General features: G+C 35.2%; 1 protein-coding gene across 6 annotated transcripts in view; it reads left to right on the forward strand.

Annotated features, from left to right (window-relative positions):
- The window catches only part of NME7 (NME/NM23 family member 7), a 229,751-nt gene that overhangs the window by 1,635 nt on the left and 202,921 nt on the right, over nt 1–25,195 (forward strand). For 2 of the 6 annotated variants that reach the window (XM_063648952.1, XM_063648966.1), the window contains exon 2: nt 22,434–22,536. The exons of the other annotated variants lie outside the window; for them this stretch is intronic. In XM_063648952.1, the coding sequence (XP_063505022.1) occupies nt 22,534–22,536 (3 nt within the window). In that variant the 5' untranslated portion in view covers nt 22,434–22,533. The remainder of the gene's footprint in view (nt 1–22,433; nt 22,537–25,195) is intronic. 6 annotated transcript variants of the gene reach the window in all.

Consider the following 25,195-nt stretch of genomic DNA (forward strand, 5'->3'; position numbering starts at 1 on the left):
TTCTTTTCAGTGCTCAAGTCACACATCTTATGAAAATTAAATAAAGCAAAACCATGTCCTCCATCCTGTGTTTATCCAGTTATTTCCTAGTCCTCCTATCTATCAGTAAACTTCTTGAAAGGATATTATTTTTACTTACATCAAACAGACAAAAGTCTTTTGTCTGGCTTCTTTAATGGCTTCAAGAAAGTTGTTCTTGCTTAAGTTCCTAATGGCCTTTTAAATGCCAAATACAGTAATTACTTCTCAAAATTTATATTACTTAGTCTCTTTGCGACAACTGAGGTTCATAGTCATTAATTCCTTTCACTGGCTGTGCCTGGTTTTTGAATGTCATTCTTTGGAATTAACTCCTTAATTACTTTCATTTCTTAGTCTAGACATTTTCCTTGGGTGATTTTGTCTACTCATATGGATTCTACTAACACCTTTGATTTTGCTTCTAAATTTCAATTTTCCTCTCAGATCTACTAATGCCTAACTCAGTTGCTTCCTGGACACATCTGTCTCAAAGGTCCCTCAAACTTAATATGACCAAAACTGAACTTGCTATCTTTCCTCCTGGTTTCTCCTATTTTCACCAAGTTAAATAATGCTACTACTATATTATAACCTAAACTAGAAATCAGAGTTATCCTATATTCCTCCCTCTTCTATTTCTCCCATATTCAGTTGTTCACTAGATCAAATTTTAGTTTGTCACCTCCTCATTTCGTGATTATTTTAATAGTGACTTTTACAGTCTGGTCTGGAAATTTTCCAATCTATTATTTTCTCTGCCACAAGAAGGAATTTTTAAAAACCCAACCTGTTGATTTACTCACCTCCTTAAAACTCTAGATTCCCTATTTCCTACAGTAACATGTCTGGAATGGCACACAAGTTCCTCCATGAACAAGCACTTTTCTGTCTAGCTTTTGCCTTTCCCTTTCCATACTTTTTTTTTTTTTTTTAATTATCTTGCCTTTTAGCTACTTGCTTTTCATTGAACATACCAAGCAACTTCAAACTGGTAGTATGCCTCCTCTTTCTACTTTGCACTTGCAATTCCTTCTGCACAGAATACCTGCACCCTCTTGTTGCTTGCCAAACTCTTATTTATTCTCCTATTACAGGCCAACGTGTTCTTCTTGCACACTTCCCAGAAAGGCCAAACATTGAGAATGCAGGAGTTGCAGCAGAGAGAGAGTTTAATGGAGGCAAGGCAGCTGAGTGTAAGGATGGGAGATATTTCTAAAATCTACCTCCCGGACAGCTTGGAGGTTGTGGTTTTTAAGGACAATTTTGTGGGCAGGGTGGTAGGGAGTGGGCGCTGCTGATTGGTTGGGGATGAATTTATAGGTGTTTCCAAACTGTCTTCCTGTGCTGAGTCAGTTGTCTAGGTGAGAATCATAGGACTAGCAGAGTCAGTTTCTTCGTATGAGTCATATATCTGGGTGGCATCAGGAGGTTTGCCAGAATGCAGAAGCCTGAAAAATATCTCAAGACCAATCTTAGGTTTTACAATAGTGATGTTATCTAAAGGAGCAATTGGTGAAGTTACAAATCTGGTGACCTCTGGCTACATGACTTCTGAATAGCAAGAAATTACAGAAAAGCGAGGAACAGTAGCTGGTTATTGCTTACCGATGCCTATATCTTAGCAGATTTTAGGTCCCTCCCATAATCCTAACCCTGCAGCCTTCTATTAGTCTTACAAAGGCAGTTTTAGTCCCTACAGGGGGTCAGTTTTAGAAGGGACTATTACCATCCTTGCTTCAAAGTTAAACTATAAATTTCTCTCATAGTTAGCTTGCCTATGCCCAGGTATGAGCAAGGACAGTTAGCTTTGTGAGGTTAGAAGCAATATGGAGTCAGTTAGGTTAGATTTCTCTCACTGTTATAATTTTTGCAAAGGTGGGCTCACTTCCAGACCCAGTGTAGGTGTCTCTTCTGTGATGCCTTCCTTCCCTACTCAAAGAGGGTTGAGTCGAGTCAGGTGTGGTGGCACATGTGTGTAGTCCCAGCTATTGAAGAGGCTAAGGCCAGAGGATTGCTTGAGGCCAAGAATTCAAGGCCAGCCTGAGCAACACAGCGAGACCTTGTCTCTAAAAAAGTATAAATAAATACAAATTTAAAATCTGTGCAGATAATCAGAGCTTTCTCCTCCACACTGTGAAATCAAGAAAAAAAAAAGAAAAAGGTTGATTGTTCATTCTTTTTTGTCACCATTTTATGTAGTATACATCTCTCCTATTGTACTTGCCTCATTCAGTTGAAATTATTTGTTTATAGATTTGTCACTCTTACTAAAATGTGGACTATTAGAGGAATTGATGTTTATTTTGTTCACAGTATTGCCTAAATCATATTAGGCACTCAAATGTTTGCGGAATGAATACAAAATAAGAAAGAATGTGGTAAGTGGTCTGAGAGAATACAAAGTAATTGGGAGCAAATTGTACAATTGAGTCCCTGCTTCTCAATCAGAGTCAGAAAAGTTGTCATGAAGAAAATGGAATAGAATTTCAACAGTTAGAATTCTATGACCTGTGCAATGGCATAGGGAGGTAGAAAGTGACATTTGCTCAATACTGTTTTTGTTTTTATTTTTGTTTTTTTTTTGCCTGTCTTACATTATGTTATCAGACTTCCCAGAAATGCTAAGGGCAATGAATGAACTCCTGTTCCCACTCCTCCTGCCGGGATTGCAGGCTGGGGCTCTTTCAAATTAGGTGATCAATGCAGGCCTCTCTGTGGAAAGAACTTTTATATTGAGATCTGAATAATATAATACAAAGTGCAGTGATCTGGAGGAGTCCAGGCCATGCTAACAACAAGATCAAATACCCTGAGGCAGAAAAGAGATTGGTATATTTTAGGAACTTATGGTTCAATGTAATAAAATAATAGAAACTGGGTGGTGGGATGGTGCAGGGGTGGCTGCAGTAGGGAAAATATGGTACAAAATACCATGAAATGTGGTTAGGGAGGTAGGCAGAGGCCAGACCTACATACAGCAGTGTTTCTCAAACTGTACCTGGTTACTCATTACTCAAATTTGTGGTATGTAGCCAGCATTAAAAAAAGGACATAAAATAGTAACTTAACATATTCACTACATGTTGTAAGGGTAACGTTCATGAACTTTTGTTTAATTGTATATGTATTGGATGTGTACTGGATTCTGATGTAAAATATATTTCTTACTGTGAGTCCTGATCCACAAAGTTCAAGACACAGTGTACTCTGAACAATATATACTTTGTTTTGCTTTATTATTTTATTTTTATTTATTTTTTTTGAGACAGGATATTGCCCTGTCACCCAGCAGGAATGCAGTGGTGAGATCACGGCTCGCTGCAGCCTCAACCTCCCAAGTTCAAGTGATCCTCCAGCCTCAGCCTTCTGAGTAGCTAGGATAATAGGTGTGTGCCACGATGCCCAGCTAATTTTAATTTTTTTTTGTAGAGACAGGGTCTCACTGTGTTGCCCAGCCTGGTCTTGGACCCCTGGGCTCAAGTGATCCTCCCACCTTGGCCTCTCAAAGTGCTGGGATTATGTTTATGTTAGCTACCACATTCAGCTAATATATTGTTTAAAAGGCAAAATAGTTGAAATCTCAAGGCCTGCAGATATTCTGATTCCTCTTTTGATCTAGTGAAAATGTTCTTGTTGTGTGGCAGATACAGCTTTGAATTAACGAAAGCCTAAAATTGGCTAGAGTAAAATTTTCAAGTTTCTTTCTGCATCCAGATCACTCTCCTACATATTTGCCATCAATCGTTTATGAGAAAGAACAGGTCTAAGGAACAGATGTCCCTTCTCTGTGTTCAGTCTAGCCACTGTTGTATGTATTGTAGCAAAGGATTATGGCCTCTCAATAAGCAGCTGAAGATGGAGGTTGTTTGCTCTGTTGGTGAGGCTTCCTGACCACTGCAGTTTATCTAATCAGCTTCTGTCTTCATCTAGTTTGTTAAAGTTGTGGCTTCCAAATTCCAGAATCACCTTTATATTGTGAAGCAGAGATAGGGAACTGTAGTTTAGCATGTTTCTTATACATGTCGTTTAAGATGAAGAGTATACTGGACTCATCAATTTCTTTACTTTTATGTATTATAAAGAGGATAGAGAAGGTAATTCTAAGATACATTTGACTAACAAAGATATTAATGTTATATATCTTCTAAAATATAGCATTTATTGGAATATCATTACTCCAGATGAACTGTTAGTATAAGGACTTTAAAGATTATTAGCTATGTTCCATAAGAACTAATCTAAACCTTTGAAGTAAAATGTCTCAAAGTTGTTTGTTTGTTTATGTATTTATTTATTTTTGAGACAGAGTCTCACTCTGTCGCCCTGGCTGGAGTGCAGTGGTGTGATCTCGGGTCACTGCAACCTCTACCTCTTGGGTTCAAGCAATTCTCCTGCCTCTGCCTTGTGAGTAGCTTGGATTACAGGCGTGTGCCACCATGCCTGGCTAATTTTTGTGTTTTTAGTGGAGACGGGGTTTCACCATGTTGGCCAGGCTGGTCTCGAACCCCTGACCTCAAGTGATTCACTTGCCTCGGCCTCCCCAAGTGCTAGGATTACAGGTATGAGTCAAAGTTGTTTTTAACAGAGCTTTCAAAGACAGTTTCATGATTACTGAAGAACAAAATTTTATTCCATGAAATGAAATGCTTTTCAGTTTCCAACTTTATAATGTTTCTCCTAATAGTTTTTCTGGTTTTGTTTTTAGCACCCGCTTTTTTTTTTTTTTTGTTAGACAGAGTTTTGCTCTGCTGACCCAGCTGTGGAGTGCAGTGGCGTGATTTTGGCTCACTGCAGCCTCTGCCTCCTGGGTTCAAACGATTCTTGTGCCCCAGCCTCCCGAGTAGCTGGGACTACTGGCGCATGCCACTACGCCTGGCTAACTTTTCTATTTTTAGTAGAGATGGGGTTTCGCCATTTTGGCCAGGCTAGTCTCAAACTGCTGACCTCAGGTCATCCGCCCACCTCGACCTCCCAAAGTGCTAGGATTATAGGCGTGAAGCACGGCACCCAGCCAGTATCTGCTTTTTATTCATCCAGAATTCCTTTTGTTACTTGAATTGCTGATTTGGAAGAATTGCAGTTCCAAAGATCCACAGGATTTTATTTACAAAAAATGAATCAGCAAGTATAGGGCATAAATTGCAGATATGAAACTCTTAAAAGTTTATTTTCCTATATATTGTATTACAAATGCAATTTAGAGCCTGTTATATTCTTGTTTAGTAGGAAACAGTGGTATTTGGAGAACTGAATAGTAAGTGGTTAATATAATGCCATAATTTTTTTTTCATGTAGCTTTTTATTTATTTTTGCCTTCCTTTTTCTGCCTTTTTATTTGCAATTCTTTCTTATTCACCAGTTATTCTTCTATTCAAGAAAGTATTTATTGAGTACTTTCCATATGCTGGTAACTGGTGGCTATACATTGATTAACAAGATAGCACACAGTAGCCCCTACCTCATGGAATTTATGGAGAAAAACAGATATTGGAAAACAAATTACAAGTGTAAGTTGGGTTTACAAAAGAAAAATGACAAGGTGAGGTGGAAATTAGTAATAAAATAGAGTGATCTGAACTAGCCTGGGGTGGTGAGGGAAAGTTTCCTTGATGATAAAACTCTTTCTTTTTTTCCTTTAAAAAAGGAGAAAATTCTTTTTTTCCTTAAAAAAAGTTTGGGAGAAAACCAGTTTACATGAATAAATAAATGAATGATCACCTCATATGGTGATAAGTACTGTGAGGAAAATTAAACTAAGTAATGCAATATTGGTTGGTTCCAAGAGCGAGTAGCCTTGAGTAGGACAATCAAGGAAGGTCCTCATGAGGATGTGACTTTTAAGCTGAGATCTCAGTGATAAAAAGGAGCTTGCCAGGTGGAAACCTAGGAGAAGAGCATTCCAGGCAGAGTCAATAGTGAGCACAGAGGTGCATTAGAGGAACAAGAGGGAGCTAGTGTGGCTGGGGCCTAGGGCATGAGAGGACAGTTGGAGGAGAAGAGATCTGAGAGGCGGGAAGGAGCCAGGAATACTGAGACTTATGGAACTTGGGAAGGATTTTGGATTTTATTCTAAATGCAGTGGTATTATACATCTTATATATTTTACCTATTCCATCAAAATATTTTATTTTCCTGGATTTGCCTTAAACTTTTGCCATATTAATTTGGTCTCTTGGTGCTTATTTTTATCTTATATGTAAAATTTATGATCTTATAAACTTTGAGAAATATTTTTCTGAGCTTCTCTTTCTTGTCTTTGAACTTCAGAGACTCCTAATTTCATCCCTTATAGTTGCCATTTCATAATTTATGTTCCCATTTCTGGATTTATTTTTGTTTTCTATAATATCTACTCTAAGGTGTGGCGAGCAGAGCTACACATTCCAGATGGTTATGCATTATAGTTTCAACATGGGAATTATTTTTGCTGCTGTGATCTTCACCTAGTACCTTTCTTGATGGTGCTATAGCATATGATTGAAGTATCTGACTTTCCAGAAATATCTCCAGCATTCCCAATGAACTTTGTATTCACTTTTTTTTTTCAAAAACTGCCTAAACTTCTTCACTTCCAAAGTTGTCAATATTTTAAAACTTTCTGTTAATTAGATGTGAGAAACTGTAGCTATTAAAATGTACTGCTTAATTCACATTTATTTTCTGATACTAGACACTTTGCCTTAATAAGTTGCTATTGTTCTCTCTCCTGACTCATCATATGTGCTGTGCCTTCTTCATATTTCTATAATCTTTAAAATGTATCTTCATATGCACACATAATGGCTCTAGAGCTCTCTGATAAATGTAAATTTAACTTGTATCCTTTGTTTTCTGTAGTTTCAATATTTACATGATAAATATATATGCTATATATGTTTTATATATATTTATAAAGATATTTAACTTATTCTGTTGTAGAAATATAGGAAAACTACTTAGTCATTTTTAGAAATGAGAAAATATAGAAGTAAAAGTAATAAAATTACATTTATCTTTAATAACACTGCCTGTATACAATCGCTATTAATATTTTTGTGTAATATCCTGGTCACATATATACTCATACATATATACACACACACACACAGAGATACATATCCTTTAAAATATGATTCTATTATATTCATTGTTTAGAAATCTGTTTTATCCCACTTAACATATCTTGTGCATTTTTCCAGATCAGTTTTAAGAACTGCAGCCAGCCCTCGATAGCCATGGGTTCTGCATCCAGATTCAACCAATTGAGGATTGAAAATACTTGAAAAAAAAAATAACAATACAATGATAAAAAATACAAATAAAAACAAGGCACTATAACAAGTATTTTCATAGCATTTGCATTGTATTAGGTGTTGTAAGTAATTTAGAGATGAATTAAAATATACTGGAGGATATGCATAGGTTATATGCAAATGCTATGTCATTGTATGTAAGGGACTTGAGTGTCTAAGGATTCTGGTATCTGTAGGAGTCCTGGAACCAATCCCCTGCAAATACTGAGGGACAACTCTACGTTTTATTCTTTCATTTACTCTGATTTAACCAATCCATTTATTAATTTGTTCTGTTAACACAATAACATATTTTTGTGAACACATTTTTATAGACATCCATAATTATTTCCTTACAATAAATTAAAAAGGGAATAACTAGGTGTGAGAGGTCATGTGCATTTTTAGGCTTTCAATATACATTGGCAGACTACTCCCAAAATAGCTTTGCCAATGAATACTCTGCTAGCAGTGTACCATGGTGCCTGTTTCTTCTAAACTCTAAACTGGTATTTCTATACATTATATACATATGTCTAACAATAGATTTGAACTTTTAATAAAACTGTCACCTGCTTTGCTCAGAATATTGAGAGAAATATAAATTACTGTATGTTCTATAGATGAAAGGCACTCTTAATACTTACCTACGATATTTCTTTGTAATTATTGTTTTACATCTATTATAAATTGTTAAAATTCAAGGTTTATTGTCTGACTGTAGTGAAGAATATTAAGTTGGCCTTTTTTAAACTATTATTTGTAGACAGATTTTTCAGTCCTCTCTTGTGTTCTTATTTTCAAGATGTAGCTTGTTGAAGTACAAATAAACTGATGTAGAGCTAGAAATCTAAAATTTGAATCTTTATTCCAGTCCTGGCTTAAGCACTTATGAGCTGTGTGTTATGTAATCTTTTTGGATAGTTATTTTCTCATCCATAAAATCAAAATAATACTTTCTGTTTAGATTACCTTAAAGCATTTTTTGTGAAGATCAAATAAGTTAATATGAAAGTAATTTATAAACTGTAATATACATATGAAATGTATTATTTTCATATTAACCAGATTGCTGCCTAATGAGAAGATAGTTGAGGAAAATGGAAGAGATTAAAATATCAACCTTCAAAAATAAATATTTGAGGTTAATGGTGTTATGCAATTTTGTGGCTATTGAAAAATTTACTTTTATATATTAAATTCCCTCTTCCTAAATTTCTCTTATAGATTCATTTTCCTAATGGAAACAAGAAGAAGCTGGTAAAAGGGAGGGAAATGGCAGAGATTGGTCTTGAGACCAGTTTCAATAATGGTCATATACTTTTGTGGGTAGGGGCAGCTAAACATGTGTGATATGTATTTAGCAGGTATTAGGTGTGAGATCCCTGAATATCTACTCAATTTAAATGGATTAGCTGGGAACATTTATTGCTGGTCATATGAGATTTTATTATTCAGTAATTTGACTGTGAAAGTACAATGAAACCATTCAGACCCAGTCTGTTTCTTGCCACTTAGACTCAGAAATTCGGCTCTGGAAAAACTGAAAATCCCTTCATCTAGTGGCAAGTACAGTTTTATCATTTATGTTAAACCATATTGCTTTTTAGGTACCTTGTTGGATTTTACTGCATGCACTGAAATCTCTAAAAGGTGAATATCTGTCTATCTTAGATATCTGAAAAGTTTTCATAATTAAAAATTTTCAAGTTTTTATGCAAAGAAAGAATGGCTTCTATAATAATATGATCACTTTTTTCTAGCATTTCCACATAAAAATTAATATTGGCCTTATGATTTTATCTTGTCTCCCAATACCCTTAACACCTAGGTTGTGGCATGCATTATTAGAACACTTTTAGAATCAAACTTGACATAATAAGCATTTACATTCAGATATAGAGCAGAGGCTCTTGAACTCATCTTTCTGCCCACTCTTGGGTTCTTGCAACATGCTATATATATGAGATACAAAGATGAACAAGACTAGATTTCTTTCTTAAAAAGCTCACAGTCTTGGAGAAAGAGAAAAAAGAGAAAATAAATACATGATACACTGTAACATTGTAATACTAACTTACAATGTTAGTATTACATTGTAAGTTAATTTCAATTAACTTACAATGAAGAGAAATTCAATTTCTTCATTTGTAAAATGAGGATAATAATAACAATAATAATAGTTCCCTTATAGGGATATTATTATAATTAAATGATAAACTGTTTAGCCCAATGCTTTATACACTGTAAGCATCCAATAAATGTTAGCTGTTATTACTGTTGCTACTGCTCTTGTTATTTCCAAGCGTTAAGATAGAGACCTACTGAATGTGGGAACACAGAAGAGAGACTAATGACTGAAAGAATGCTAATTAAAAAGAAGATTAGTTGACTTTACTGCTTTTTCTCTGCTATTTTTCATTCACTGAGCTTCAGGTTTTCTTTAACATGTGAATATGTATAAATCCAAAATTAAACTTATGCAAATTAATGCCAACATTGATTCCCTAAATTTACTGGAAGGCATTTGGAAATGAAGTAGGCAACTCCGTCATTGTGGTTCATTGTTCAGGGTTCAGCCTAGCGTCCTGTACAATTAAGTGCTTAACAGATGCTTCCCTCTACCCCACATTCTTTAAAACATTTTTGTTCATTGACCCAGATATGAACTTTGGGTGAGTTTTGAGAGGACATAAGATACACAGAGTTGGTGACTATTCAGAAGTATTTGAGGTAGTTCTTATTCATATAATTTTTAAGCAATTCTTTTTGGTTTAGCCTTTTGAGATACACATTTTCAAAGTTTACACCTTTTTTTTCCCAGTTTTACATACACTTCAGCCGCACTTGCTATTCCATTTGCCTGAAATGCTCCTCCACTTTTTTTCAGACCTATGGTCAAATGACGCCTCATCAGAGAAGACTTCCTTGTCCACCTTTCTAAAGTAACACCTCCAGTTGCTCTCTGTCCCCCTGCTGGCTTCACCTTCTTTTTTCACTTTAGCACCTGACAAAAGCTTTGCAAATCTGCTATTTTAACGATAGTGCCTGACACTTAGAGAATGTTTTCTATTTTTAAAGGCATTTGGGATTCTTAACTAATTGATAGTGTCCTTGAAAGTAGGTATTGTATTTACAGAGAAGAGATATCAATATCATCAGGGAGCAGAAAGGCACAAACATCCAAGGAAGAAAGATAATCCTCTGAAAAGATAGTTGAAAAGAAAGGAAGGTAACTTTCCACTGAATTTCCCTGCTAGTTACTTGGTAGAGACCAGGAGTGGACAAGCAGTTTTGATCAAGGGCTGTTTACCTCTAGAGAAAAGTCTAGAATTCTGGGTCAAAAACAGTGGACTCTTTTATTCTGAGAGAGAGCTCCAGCTTCATTCACTCAACAATTATTTTTAAGTTTCTCTTGAGTGCCAGGCACTGTTCTGAGCAATCAGTGACAAAGTCCCACCCTTATGGAGCTAAAATTTCTGGGGAGATGCAGAATAAACAAATATGTAGTATAATTTGAGGTTTTGATAAGTGTTATGGAAAAAAAATCAAACAAGACAGAGAGTGAAGAAGTTGGTATTTAGTTGGCTGGTCAGAGAAGCCTCCTTACATTGCTGACATATGAGTAGAGACCTGAATGAAGTGATGATGTGGAGAGCCCTGGGAATCCTAGCCCTAGAGCTGTCTAGGTAGAGGAAATAGTACATCCAAAGACCCTGAGGTGGGAGCCTGCTTGGTTTATTTAGTAACCAGCAAGAAGGCCAGTGTAACTGGAGCAGAGAAGCTGAGGGAGAGGGTGGCAGAGGCAGGTGAGGCAGATGAGATAAAGAGGTAGCCTGAGACCAGATCATACAAGGCTTATGTGGTGTGAAATCAGTCTTTTTTAAACAAAATTAAACAAAATTTTTGTGAGTACATAGCAGGTATATGTGTGTGTGTGTGTATAATACATATCTAATATATATAATATATATTATGTATAAATACATAATATATAATAGATATAATATATAATATAATATGTAATATATAATATCTATAATATATTATATATAATTATATATAAAATATATAATATATAATACATAATAGATATAATATATAATATATATTGTTATATTTATTTTATATATTTATTATTATATATAATTATATTTATTATTATATATTATATTATATATTATATAATATATGTATTATGTATTATATATAATACATAAATATTATATCCATTATATATAATAGATATATTATGTGCACACACCTATATATATGTATGTAACATATATATACACACCCATAGTATACTAGGTGTGTGTATGTGTGTATATATATGTATATATTTATATATACCCACTATATATAATATTTATAAATAAATAAGTATATATTTAATACTTTAATATATAAGTATGTACATGAGATATTTTGGTACAGGCATGCAATGCATAATAAACATATTATGGAAAATTTGGTATTCATTTCCTGAAGTATTTATCCTTTGTGTTAACAATCAAGTTATACTCTTCTAGTTATTTTAAAATGTATAATTAAATTATTATTGACTATAGTCACCCTGTTATGCTATTGAATACTAGGTCTTACTCACTCTTTCTATTTTTTTGGTACCCATTAACCATCCTCACCTCCACAACCCCCTACTACCTTTCCCAGCCTTCTACTCTCTATCTCCATGAGTTCAATTGTTGTGATTTTCACATCTCACGAGTAAGGGGGAACATGCAATGTTTGTGTTTCTGTGCCTGGCTTATTTCACTTAACATAATGACCTTTAATTCCATTATGTTGTTGCAAATGATGGAATCACATTTTTTTTTATGGCTGAATAGGACTTTATTTGGTATATGTACCATATTTTCTTTATCCATTCTTTTGATGGACACTTAGGTTGCTTCCCAATTTTGACTGTGGTCAATAGTGCTGCAATAAACATGGGAGTGCAGATATCTCTTTGTTGTACTGATTTCTTTTGGGTATAGACCCGGTAATGGGATTGTTGGATTATAAAGTAGCTCTATTTTTAGTTTTTTGAAGAAGCTTTAAACTGTTCTCCATAGTGGTTGTACTAATTTACATTCCCACCAACAATGTATGTATGAGTGTTCCCTTTTCTCCACATGCTTGCCAGCATTTGTTACTGCCTGTCCTTTGGATAAAACTTTTTTAAAATGGGGTGAGGTGATACCTCATTGTAGTTTTGATTTGCATTTTTCTCATGATCAATGATATTGAGCAACTTTTCATATCCCTGTTTGCCACTGGTTGTCTTCTTTTGAGAAATGTGTATTGAGATCTTTTGCCCAATTTTTAATCAGATTATTAGATTTTTTTCCTGCAGAGTTGTTTGAACTGCTTGTGTATTCTGATTATTAATGTCTTGTTAGATGGTTAGTTTGCAGATATTTTGTCCCATTCTGTGGGTTGTCTCTTGACTTTGTTGATTGTTTCCTTTGCTATGCAGAAGCTTTTTAACTTGATGTGCCCCAATTTATCCATTATTGCTTTGGTTGCCTGTGCCTGTGCGGTGTTGTTCAAGAAATTTTTGCCTAGACCAATGTCTTGGGAATTTTCCTCGATGTTTTCTTGTAGTAGTTTCATAGTTAGAGGTCTTAAATTTAAGTCTTTAATCCAAATCCATTTTGATTTTATTTTTGTATATGGCCAGAGAAAAGGTCTGGTTCCATTCTTCTGCATATAAATACCCAGTTTTTCCAGTACCATTTATTGAAGAGGCTGTCTTCTCCAATATATGTTCTTGGAAACTTTGTTGAAAATGAGTTCATTGTAGATGTATGGATTTGTTTCAGTGTTCTCTATTCTGTTCCATTGATCTATGTGTCTGTTTTTATGCCAGGACCATGCTGTTTTGGTTACTATAGCTCTGTAGTATAATTTGAAGTCAGATAATGTGATTTTTTGTTTTCATCTTTTTGCTTAGGATGGTTTTGGCTATTCTGAGTCTTTTATAAATTTTAGGATTGTTTTTTCTATTTCTACCCTTTGAAGAATGTCATTGATATTTTGATAGTGATTGCATTGAATCTGTAGATTGCTTTAGGTAGTATGGACATTTTAACAATATTGATTCTTTCCATAAACATGGAATCTTTCAGTTTTTTAGTGGCTTTTTCAATTTCTTTTATCTGTGTTTTAAAGTTTTCATTGTATAAATCTTTCACTTCTTTTGCTGATTCTTATGTATTTTATTTTGTTCGTGACTGTTGTAAATAGGATAACTTAAAAAAGTTTTTTCCAGATTGTTCACTGTTGGCATATAGAAATGCTACTGATATTTGTATGATTTTGTATCCTGCAACTTTACTGGATTTATCAGTTCTAAGAGTCTTTTGGTGGAGTCTTTAGGTTTTTCCAAAGGTAAGCTCATATCTTCTGCAAACAAAGATGCTTTGACTTCTTCCTTTCCGATTTGGATGCCCTTTCTCTCATCTGATTGCCATAGCTAGGACCTCCTATGTTGAATAACAGTGGTGAAAGTGTGTAACCTTGTCATGTTCCAGATCTGAGAGGAAATGCTTTCAGTTTTTCCCCTTTTGTTATGATACTAGCTGTGGGGCTGTCATATGTGGCTTTTATTATGTTGAGGTATGTTCCTTCTATATCCAATGTTTTGATGTTTTTAACAAGAAGGGATGTTGAATTTTTTCAAATGCTTTTTCAGCATCAGTGGAAATGATCGTATGGTTTCTGTTCTACATTCTGTTGATATGATGTATCACATTGATTGATTTGCATGTGTTGTACCATCCCTGCATCTCAGGGATAAATCTCACTTCGTCATGATGAATAATATTTTTGACATGTTACTGAATTCAGTTTTCTAGTATTTTTGAAGATTTTTGCATCAATATTAGAGATATTGTCCTGTAGTTTTCTTTTTCTTTCTTTCTTTTTTTTTTTTGATGTGCTGTTGTCTGATTTTGGTATCAGGGTAATACTGAGCTCATAGAATGAGCTTGGAAATATTACCTCTTCCTCTATTTTTTTGGAATAGTTTGAATAGGATTGGTATTAGTTCTTTTTTTTTTTTCTTTTATTATTATTATTATTATACTTTAGGTTTTATGGTACATGTGCGCAATGTGCAGGTAAGTTACATATGTATACATGTGCCATGCTGGTGTGCTGCACCCACCAACTCGTCATCTAGCATTAGGTATATCTCCCAATGCTATCCCTCCCCCCTCCCCCCACCCCACAACAGTCCCCAGAGTGTGATGTTCCCCTTCCTGTGTCCATGTGTTCTCATTGTTCAATTCCCACCTTTGAGTGAGAATATGCGGTGTTTGGTTTTTTGTTCTTGCGATAGTTTACTGAGAATGATGATTTCCAATTTCATCCATGTCCCTACAAAGGACGTGAACTCATCATTTTTTATGGCTGCATAGTATTCCATGGTGTATATGTGCCACATTTTCTTAATCCAGTCTATCAAACAGAATCCAGCAGCACATCAAAAAGCTTATCCACCATGATCAAGTGGGCTTCATCCCTGGGATGCAAGGCTGGTTCAATATACGCAAATCAATAAATGTAATCCAGCATATAAACAGAACCAAAGACAAAAACCACATGATTATCTCAATAGATGCAGAAAAGGCCTTTGACAAAATTCAACAACCCTTCATGCTAAAAACTCTCAATAAATTAGGAATTGATGGGACGTATCTCAAAATAATAAGAGCTATTTATGACAAACCCACAGCCAATATCATACTGAATGGGCAAAAACTGGAAGCATTCCCTTTGAAAACTGGCACAAGACAGGGATGCCCTCTCTCACCACTTCTATTCAACATAGTGTTGGAAGTTCTGGCCAGGGCAATTAGGCAGGAGAAGGAAATCAAGGGTATTCAATTAGGAAAAGAGGAAATCAAATTGTCCCTGTTTGCAGATGACATGATAGTATATCTAGAAAACCCCATTGTCCCAGCCCAAAATCTCCTTAAGCTGATAAGCAACTTCAGCAAAGTCTCAGGATACAAAATCAATGTGCAAAAATCACAAGCATTCTTATACATCAATAACAGACAAACAGAGAGCCAAATCATGAGTGAACTCCCATTCACAATTGCTTCAAAGAGAATAAAATACCTAGGAATCCAACTTACAAGGGATGTGAAAGACCTCTTCAAGGAGAACTACAAACCACTGCTCAAGGAAATAAAAGAGGATACAAACAAATGGAAGAACATTCCATGCTCATGGGTAGGAAGAATCAATATCATGAAAATGGCCATCCTTCCCAAGGTAATTTACAGATTCAATGCCATCCCCATCAAGCTACCAATGACTTTCTTCACAGAATTGGAAAAAACTACTTTAAAGTTCATATGGAACCAAAAAAGAGCCCGCATCGCCAAGTCAATCCTAAGCCAAAAGAACAAAGCTGGAGGCATCACACTACCTGACTTCAAACTATACTACAAGGCTACAGTAACCAAAACAGCATGGTACTGGTACCAAAACAGAGATATAGATCAATGGAACAGAACAGAGCCGTAAGAAATAATGCCGCATATCTACAAGTATCTGATCTTTGACAAACCTGACAAAAACAAGAAATGGGGAAAGGATTCCCTATTTAATAAATGGTGCTGGGAAAACTGGCTAGCCATATGTAGAAAGCTGAAACTGGATCCCTTCCTTACACCTTATACAAAAATCAATTCAAGATGGATTAAAGACTTAAATGTTAGACCTAAAACCATAAAAACCCTAGAAGAAAACCTAGGCATTACCATTCAGGACATAGGCATGGGCAAGGACTTCATGTCTAAAACACCAAAAGCAATGGCCACAAAAGCCAAAATTGACAAATGGGATCTAATTAAACTCAAGAGCTTCTGCACAGCAAAGGAAACTACCATCAGAGTGAACAGGCAACCTACAAAATGGGAGAAAATTTTCGCAACCTACTCATCTGACAAAGGGCTAATATCCAGAATCTACAATGAACTCCAACAAATTTACAAGAAAAAAACAAACAACCCCATCAAAAAGTGGGCGAAGGACATGAACAGACACTTCTCAAAAGAAGACATTTATGCAGCCAAAAAACACATGAAAAAATGCTCACCATCACTGGCCATCAGAGAAATGCAAATCAAAACCACAATGAGATACCATCTCACACCAGTTAGAATGGCAATCATTAAAAGTCAGGTATTAGTTCTTTATATGTTTGGTAGAATTCAGCAGTGAAGCCATCAGGTCCTGGGCTTTTCTTTATTCAAAGACTTTTTTATTATGGCTTTGATCTTGTTACTCATTATTGGTGTTTTCATGTTTTGGATTTCTTCCCAGTTCAATCTTGGTAGGTTTTATGTGTCTAGGAAGTTTTTGATTTTTTACAGATTTTTAAATTTATTGGCATATAGATGCTCATAGTAGCCATGAATGATCTTTTGAATTTCTATAGTATCATTTACAGTTTCCTTTTTCATCTCTGATTTTATTTGTTTGGGCCTTCTCTCTATTTTTCTTACTCTGACTAAAGGATTATCAATTGTGTTTATCTTTTCAAGGAACCAACTTTTTGTTTCATTGATCTTTTGTATTTTTTTCATTTCAAATTCATTTATTTCTGCCATGATCTTATTATTTCTTTTCTTCTAATTTTGGTTTCAGTTTGCTCCAGGTTTTGTAATTTTCTAAGGTTCATCATTAGGCTATTTATTTGAAGTTTTTCTCTCTTTTTTTTTTATGTAGGCACTTAGAGCTATAAATTTCCCTCTTAATACTGCTTTCACTGAATTCCCTAGCTAGTACCATTCCATAGCTGATAGTATATTGTGTTTCCATTATCATTTGTATCAAGAAAATTTGCAATTTTCTTTTTAATTTCTTCATTGACCCACTGGTCATTCAAGTCATAAAGTCTTAGATCTGAAAGAGACCTTTCATTTTTGTTAACATCAGTGATTATGAAATTGAGGTTATGATGTATCACTGGATTGTAGGCACTAAATTGTAAGTAATAGACAGCTTTTAAAAAAAGGTATAAAAATATCAGTACATTTCACATATTGAGAATAAGAATTGTTTTTGAGAACTTTTTTCCAGTTGTAGGGCATGTGTGTGTGTGGTTGTGGGTGGATGTGGGTGTGGGTGTGTATTGGTCCCAATGGAAACTGTGGTTCTTACTATAGGTTAAAAAATAGGGGAAAAAGAAAAAAGAAAAAAAAAGAGAAAAAAAAAGAAAAGGGAACAGGAAAATGTTTGTGAACTATTGATCTAGTTTTATTCCCAAATTTTATAGCTAAAGAAACTAGTTGGGACATTCTGAAAGGCCCACATGTCTTCTACCTCAGTGTGATGATCCCATTTACATATGATGTGCATGTCTGTATGTGTATATGACTATTCCACACTGAAGTAATTCTAATTTCCAAACGAAGGAAAGAAATTACAAAGTTTATTTAGTTAATACCATATCAGTAAGTGCTCACATCACTTCTGTATTTTTAATCTCTTTTATGTTTGTCTTATTTTTCTTTGTTTCCCTCTTTTGTTAAATATCCTTCTATTTCTCTAGGAAAGAAAGATATACAATGTGAAGCTAGAGAGAGGGAGAGAAAGAAATCCAGGACTAATAAAGAGGGAGAGGGACAGACTTCCAAAATCTAGGAGACAAAAGAGAGAAACATCCAGGGCCAAGCAGAAGCAGAGGCATCTCTGCCCCTATCACTCCTGCTTTCTTCAAGATCCCCTCTGCCTTTTGCACAGGCTATAGTCTTCTGGGAAGGCAGTGCTGGTGGAGAATGGGTCCACCTACTTTCAAAGACATGCATTGGGAATTTATTAATACTTCTATATCCTGCTGTCTGGCTCTCTGAGTTGGGACTCAGTAATGTACTGAGGAGAGTGAGCTCCTTGAGAGCAGGGCTCTTTCTCTCTTTCTTTCTTTCTTTCTTCCTTTCTTTCCTTTCTTCCTTTCTTTCTTTCCTTCCTTCCTTCTCTTCCTTCCTTTCCTTTCTTTCTTTCTTCTTTCTTTCTTTCTTGGCACGATCTTGGCTCACTGCAACCTCCACCTTCCAGGTTCAAGTGATTCTCCTGCCTCAGCCTCCTGAGTAGCTGGGATTACAGACACCCACCACTACACTCAGCTATGTTTTTGTACTTTTAGTAGAGGCAGGGTGTCACTATGTTGGCCAGGCTGGTCTTGAACTCCTGTCCTCAGGCAATCCACCTGCCTTGGCCTCCCAAAGTGCTGGGATTACAGGCATGAGCCACCGCGGAGGTAGGGCTTATTTCTTACTCTCTCTTGTAGTCCTTCAGTAATAGTTTGCTTAGAAAACTATCCTAATTAATACACTGAGCTTTTGAGATACTGTTCCTTTTATACAGTTACATTCTTACTAATACAAATGAGAAATCTGTAGCCTTAAAGACAGGATTAGGCTAAAAAGAGACTTAATTTTGGAAAATTTGTAAGGAGCTTGATAAAATGAATCCAAGGTTTTAAAAAAAGAGGTTCTGTTACACACACAACACACACATACACTAAATAGACATACATCGTGGATTAAACCTTTTTTAAAAATGTCATGAGAAAGATATTATTGAAATGATTTAATAGCATTTTTAAAATTATTGTTTTTAATTGTTTAAGATACTGTTATGTAATTTGTTAGATGTTAGAAAACAAGCGAAGGGAATTTATTAGATGTTAGAAAGCAATGGAAGAGAATTCACTGAATGTCACTCATATTCCATAAGAGTGGTTGTTTGAATCTGATAATTTCATCAATAAATTTAAAAACTTTAAACTTATTTAGGGCTGACTGGGCAAAGGATAACCCCCCCCCCACCCCAGATTGGGTCCTCTTTTATGCAAGGAATTAGAGAGAAATGAAATTGTTGACCTGGCACAAGCTATCCTTTCATTAAAATGTCTCCTAAAGTCCTGGTGACTGAAGGGGATATATTAAAAACAAAGAGAGGCTGCTCTTCCTATGGAGTAGGCATTCTTTTATTCCTTTACTTTCTTAATAAACTTGCTCTCACTTTTCTTTAAAAAAAGAAACTTAGTAACTTATTCTTAAAAAAAGAATGGGAAATCTCTTTTTCTTAATAGTTTATCACTTATTGAATGCCTACTGTATATTCTTTTCACATAAGGAAACCTCAGTTTTTTAAAATACCCAAGATTATGCTGCTAGAAAGCGGTAGGGCCCTAATTTGAATCTATTTAGCCTAGAACCTCATGTGCTTTCTAGCCTACTACTTAGGGTCACGATGTTTAAATTTTTTTTTTTGAGTAACTCTTTTTTTGCTTTTATGTAGCTATAGAAATTTAACTTCCTTTTCGAAAACTCAGTTTCTAGTGGATATAGGTGATATACATTTTTTTCAGGAATTCACAATTCATATTTTGATACTTGACTAGGGCTCTGCAAAATTACTATGGTTTAATGAATAACTACAGGGCTAAAATTGAGGGTATTTGTGAAATGGCTTTTTGAAATGGCTTTTTGGGCAGGATATGTTGAATCTACATTGAACACTAGGTGGCACTCTTCCATCATTGGACACTTTCAGAACAAGCTATCCTTTATGGATTTTTTTAGTTGGTTACTGATTTTAATCATATTGAAGTGGCATTCGAATGCTATTCATCTAGAAATCACAGATGTACACAGTATCACAGATTATTTCTCATAAAGTCAAAGACACACATTTTTCTTTCCTAAATTAGAAAACTTTAGCCTAAATGATGAAACTAATGGTCTTCTTTGGGATTAAGCTTGAAAATGTGGGTTTTTTTTTTTTTTTGCTTTTTTTTGGAATCTGTTACTTTACCAAAATATCCTTTGACTTATTTTTAAAAACGTAAACAGGAAACTATAAAATAAAAATAATGTTTGAATTACATGAGGTAATATAGGCAAATGCATTCCAGAGAAAACACTGTCTTAATATTTTCTTCAGATAGACTGTCTGATGATCACTACTTCTAACACTTGTGGATGTATTTAAGACTTTTACCACTTTTATAAAGCTACATCAGTGGTTACAGCCACTTAAATCTGTATCACTTTACTGTAAACACAGTATTTTCTCCATTGACTAATATTCAAAAAGACTCCTTCTTTTTCTCATGAGGAAAATGCTATCAGAATCAGTAGCCAACTGTAGCTAATGCAGAATAGTAGTAATTTGCAATGCATGTAAATCTATATGTATATTTAGCATCTGCAGCATTTGGTATATGACATACAGGAAAAAATGGAACCATTTTGGTTTGCATATTTTGCATAGAGCTACTTTTCTCTATCTCTGCAACCAGGGCTGCCACATACTACATATAGGACATTGTACAATTATGAGTGAGTTGCTGATATTCTTATTTATTACGTATTTTTCTAACAGGTGGCAGTAAAATGTTCTGAGGAAGGCACAACTTTTTCTGTTTGCACAGGAGTACTAGATGGACTAAAGAATAGTCTTTTCAGATTTCTTAGCAATGACACTGCCTGTCTATGCCATTGGCTCTCATTCTTGAAAGAAAAAAGAATACGAGAGGAGGGAGCACGGGAGAGAGAAGGTGATATAAAAGTACCATTCCAGGATGCATCTAATTTATTACAAATGTCAGGGTGGGTTTAGGGTCTCTACAGTGGATAGATGCCACAGGATGCCGTCCCACTGTATCTTCTCCTCATACTCTACTTTCAAATCATACTGGCTTTGTTGTTTGTTAAACTTGCCAAGGTCCATCTTCCTCCCAAAGCTTTATACTTTTTGTCTACCTGGAATATTTTTTTACACCAGGTTTCTGCATGACTGGCTTTTCCTCATCCTGTTTTGACATCTCAGATCAAGTGTAGTTGTTATTCTAGTTGAAGGGGTACTCCCTAGCTCACTACCCCTAATAATTGGCATGTTTACTTATTTATCCTATTGTTTTTGTAACACAATTTATTTATTTACTTACATTTTTAGAGATGGGGTCTCACTGTGTCGCTCAGGCTGGAGCGCAGTGGTACGGTCATAACTCCAACTCCTGGGCTCAAGCGATCTTCCTTCCTCAGCCTCCTGAGTAGCTGCAATTACAGGCATGAGCTATGATGCCTGGCTATAACACATATTATTACAAGAATTATATATATTTTTTATTTTTACATTCTATAAGGAGAGACAGAAAATTAATAAGTAAGCTCCACATCAACAGGGCCTTTTCTGTCTTCTGTCTTGAATATCCCCAGTGTCCATTGCAGTGCCTGGCAAAGAGAAGCTATTCAGTATTTGTTGAATGAATGAAGGCATGAATAAATTCAACTTTTAAGGCATAACTAACATTTCAATTGATGATAGCTAGTAGAGTTCTGCTTTTTAAATTTATTCATTCAACAAATACTTAATAGATATCTGATATATGCAATGCATATACCTAGTCCCTTGGGATGCATCCATAAATAAAACAGACAAAAGTCTCTGCCCTAAAAGGGCTTGCATTCTTTTGGGACATATATGCAATAAGCAATAAACATATGAAGTATAGTATACATTATATTTGAAGGTAAATAAGTGCTACAGGAAAAAAATGAGCAGGGTAATGAATGTTGGGGGTACTGATATTGGTGTTGAATATAATTTAAAGGGAAGTGGCCAGAGTTAGTCATGTGGAGAAGATGATGATACCTGAGCAAAGTCTTGAGGGTGAGAAAGGATAAGCCATGTAAATATTGGGGAAAAAGTATTCCAGGAAATAAGACAGTCAGTGGACAGACTTTTTTAGGTGGGAGCATGCCATATGTTCAAGAAACAGTGTGGCTAAGGCAAAGTAAGCAAGAGTGACAGTTGTGGGAGATGAAGTCAGATGGATCACTGGAGGGCTTTGTGGGCTATTGAAAGTGGGTTGACATTATTCTCATAGGCTGAGTTGGCAAATTTTAAGCAGAGGAATGAGGTGATACAATTTATATTTTTACAGAATCCTCTCTGGCTGTATTTTTTTGAGAGAAGATGTAGGGGGCAAAGATGGAAGTAGAGAGGTTAGTTATGAGGCTATAATCTAGGTGAGGGAGTATGGTGGCTTGGAGTAGGGGGTTTGCAGTGGAGGTAGTAAAGTGACTAGAATGTGTATATGTTTTGCAGGTAGATCTAATAGGATTTCCTGATGAATTGGATCTATGGTCTGAGAGAAAATGAGTCAAGGATAGAGTTAAAAGATGACCCTAGGATTTTGTCCTGAGCAATGGTAAGGATAGCGTTGCTGTTAACTAAGATGCGGAAGACTGGTGAAGAAGCCAATTTGTGTTAGGGGGCTGGGAGCAGGATTTCAACTTGGTGCTTGTTAAACTAGAGCTGTCTAACATCTAAGATAAAAGGCAGTTGGATAGATATATGCAACTAAAATTTAGAGGGAGTGGTCTGGCCTGAGCACTGTCAATATATAGATTATATTTAAAGCCATGAGACTAGACAAGATGATAACAGAGTGAGTGTAGCTAAAGATTAAGGGTCCAAAGACCAAGTTGTAGAGTATTCTGACACTCTAATATCAAGAAACCAAGGAGAAATGCTGTACTGGAATAGAAGAGAGGTTTCAAATCAGCAACTTAAGGTTCTACCTTAAAACAAAAAACAAAAAAAGGCAGAGTGTGATGGTTCACTCATGTAATCCCAGCATTTAGGGAGGCAAAGTGAGAGAATCACTTGAGGCCAGGAGTTTGAAACTAGCCTAGACAACATAGTGAGACCCCCCCATTTCTACTAGAAAATAAAAAGAGAACAGAAAAAGAAAAATAAGAACAAATTAAACCTAAAAGAAATAGAAAAGAAAGGAAATAAGTATTGGAGTAGAAAACAGTAAAATAGAAAATGGAGAAAATCAATGAAACTAAAAATTAGTTATTGGAAACAATTAACATAGGCAAAACTTTAGTTAGACTGACCAAAAAAAAGACTGAAGATACAAATTATCAAAATTGGGAATGAAAGAGGAGACATTGCTCCTATCCCTACAGAAATTAAAAGGATTTTAAGGGAATACTATGAACAACTTTATCCCATTAAATTAGACAACTTAGAGGAAATGAGAAAAATCATTGAAAGACATAACTACTAAAACTCAAGAAGAAATAGAGAATCTGAATAGAGTTATACTAAATAAAGCAATTGAATTAGTAACTAAAAATCATTCTACAAAGCTCATACCCAGATGACTACTCTCATGAATTCTATTCAACATTTAAATAATAAATAATAGCAATCTTTCACAGACTTTTCTGGAAAATAGAGGAGGAAGTACAACTCACTCAGCAAGGCCAGTATTGTCCTATACCAAAGCCAGATGAAGATATTGCAAGAAAAGAAAACTGCAGACCAACATCATGAATAGAGGTGAAAAAATCTTCAGTAAAACATCAGCAATATTAGCAACACATAGAATGGATTATATACCATAATCCAGTGGGATTTATGCCAAAAAGATTTCACATCCAAAAATCAATGAATATAACACAAAAAAATTAGTGAAATAAAGGATAAAACACATATAATCATCGTTAGACACAGAAAAACACTTCGCAAAATCCAGTATCATTCATAATAAAAATTCTCAACAAATTAGAAGTAGAAATGAACTTTAACCTAAGGGGATTCATGAAAAAGCTGCAGCTAGCAACATATTTAAATGGTAAGTGTGAATGCTTGCTTCCTGAGATTGGGAACAAGGCTAGGATGTCTGCTCTCACAATTTTGTACAACACTGGAATGGAAGTTCTAGCTGGTACAGTCAGGCAAGAAATAATTGAAAGACATCTAGACTGGAGAGGATAAAACTGCCTTTATGCACAGAGGATGTGACCCTATATATAGAAAATCCTAAGGATTCCACAGAAAAGTTACTACCACTAATATGTTCATCAAAGTTGCAGAATACAAGACCAATTGATTTCACAAAAATTAATTATATTTCTATATACTATAATGAACACTCTGAAAAAGAGATTAAGAAATTAACTCCACTTACAATGACACCAAAAGAATACTCAGTAATAACTGAAAGAATTGTACACTGAAAACTACAAAACATTGCTGAGTAAAATTAAAGACCTAAATAAATGGAAACATTCAACCTTCATGGATTAGAAGACTTAATATGGTTAAGGTGGCAATTCTTTCTAAATTAGTAGATAGATTTAGTGCAATTCCTATCAAAATCCCTGTGGGCATTTTTGCAGAAATTGACGAGCTGATCCTAAATTTGATATGGAAATGTGAAGGGCCCAGATTAGCCAAGATGTTTTAAACAAGAACAACAAAACTGGAAGACTAATACTTTCTGGTTTCAAAACTTACTATAAAGCTACAGTAATCAAAACAGTGTGGCCCAAGTGCAGTGGCTCATGCCTATAATCCCAGCACTTTGGGAGGTCGAGGCAGGAGGATCACTTGAGGTCAGGAGTTTGAGACCAGCCTGGCCAACATGGTGAAACCCTGTCTGTTATAAAAATACAAAAAAAATAGCCAGGCATGGTGGCATGTGCCTGTAGTCCCAGCTACTCGGGAAGCTGAGGCAGGAGAATTGCTTGAACCAGGGAGGCAGAGGTTGCAGTGAACCAAGATCATGCCATTGCACTCCAGCCTGGGCAACAAGAGCGAAACTCCATCTCAAAAAAAAAAAAAAGAGACAATGTAATGGCATAGCATAGGGATAGACATATAGATTAGTGGAACAGAATTGAGAGTCTAGAAATAAACCCTTCATGGTAAATTGATTTTTGACAAAAATGTCAATACCATTCAATGAGGAGTAGTCTTTTCAACAGATGGTGCTAGGGCAATTATATATCTACATGTAGAAAGAGCAATTTCAACTAATCTCACATCATGCATGAAAAGGAATTCAAAAT

The sequence above is a fragment of the Pongo pygmaeus genome, chromosome 1, assembly GCF_028885625.2.
Source record: "Pongo pygmaeus isolate AG05252 chromosome 1, NHGRI_mPonPyg2-v2.0_pri, whole genome shotgun sequence".
Classification (NCBI taxonomy): domain Eukaryota; kingdom Metazoa; phylum Chordata; class Mammalia; order Primates; family Hominidae; genus Pongo; species Pongo pygmaeus.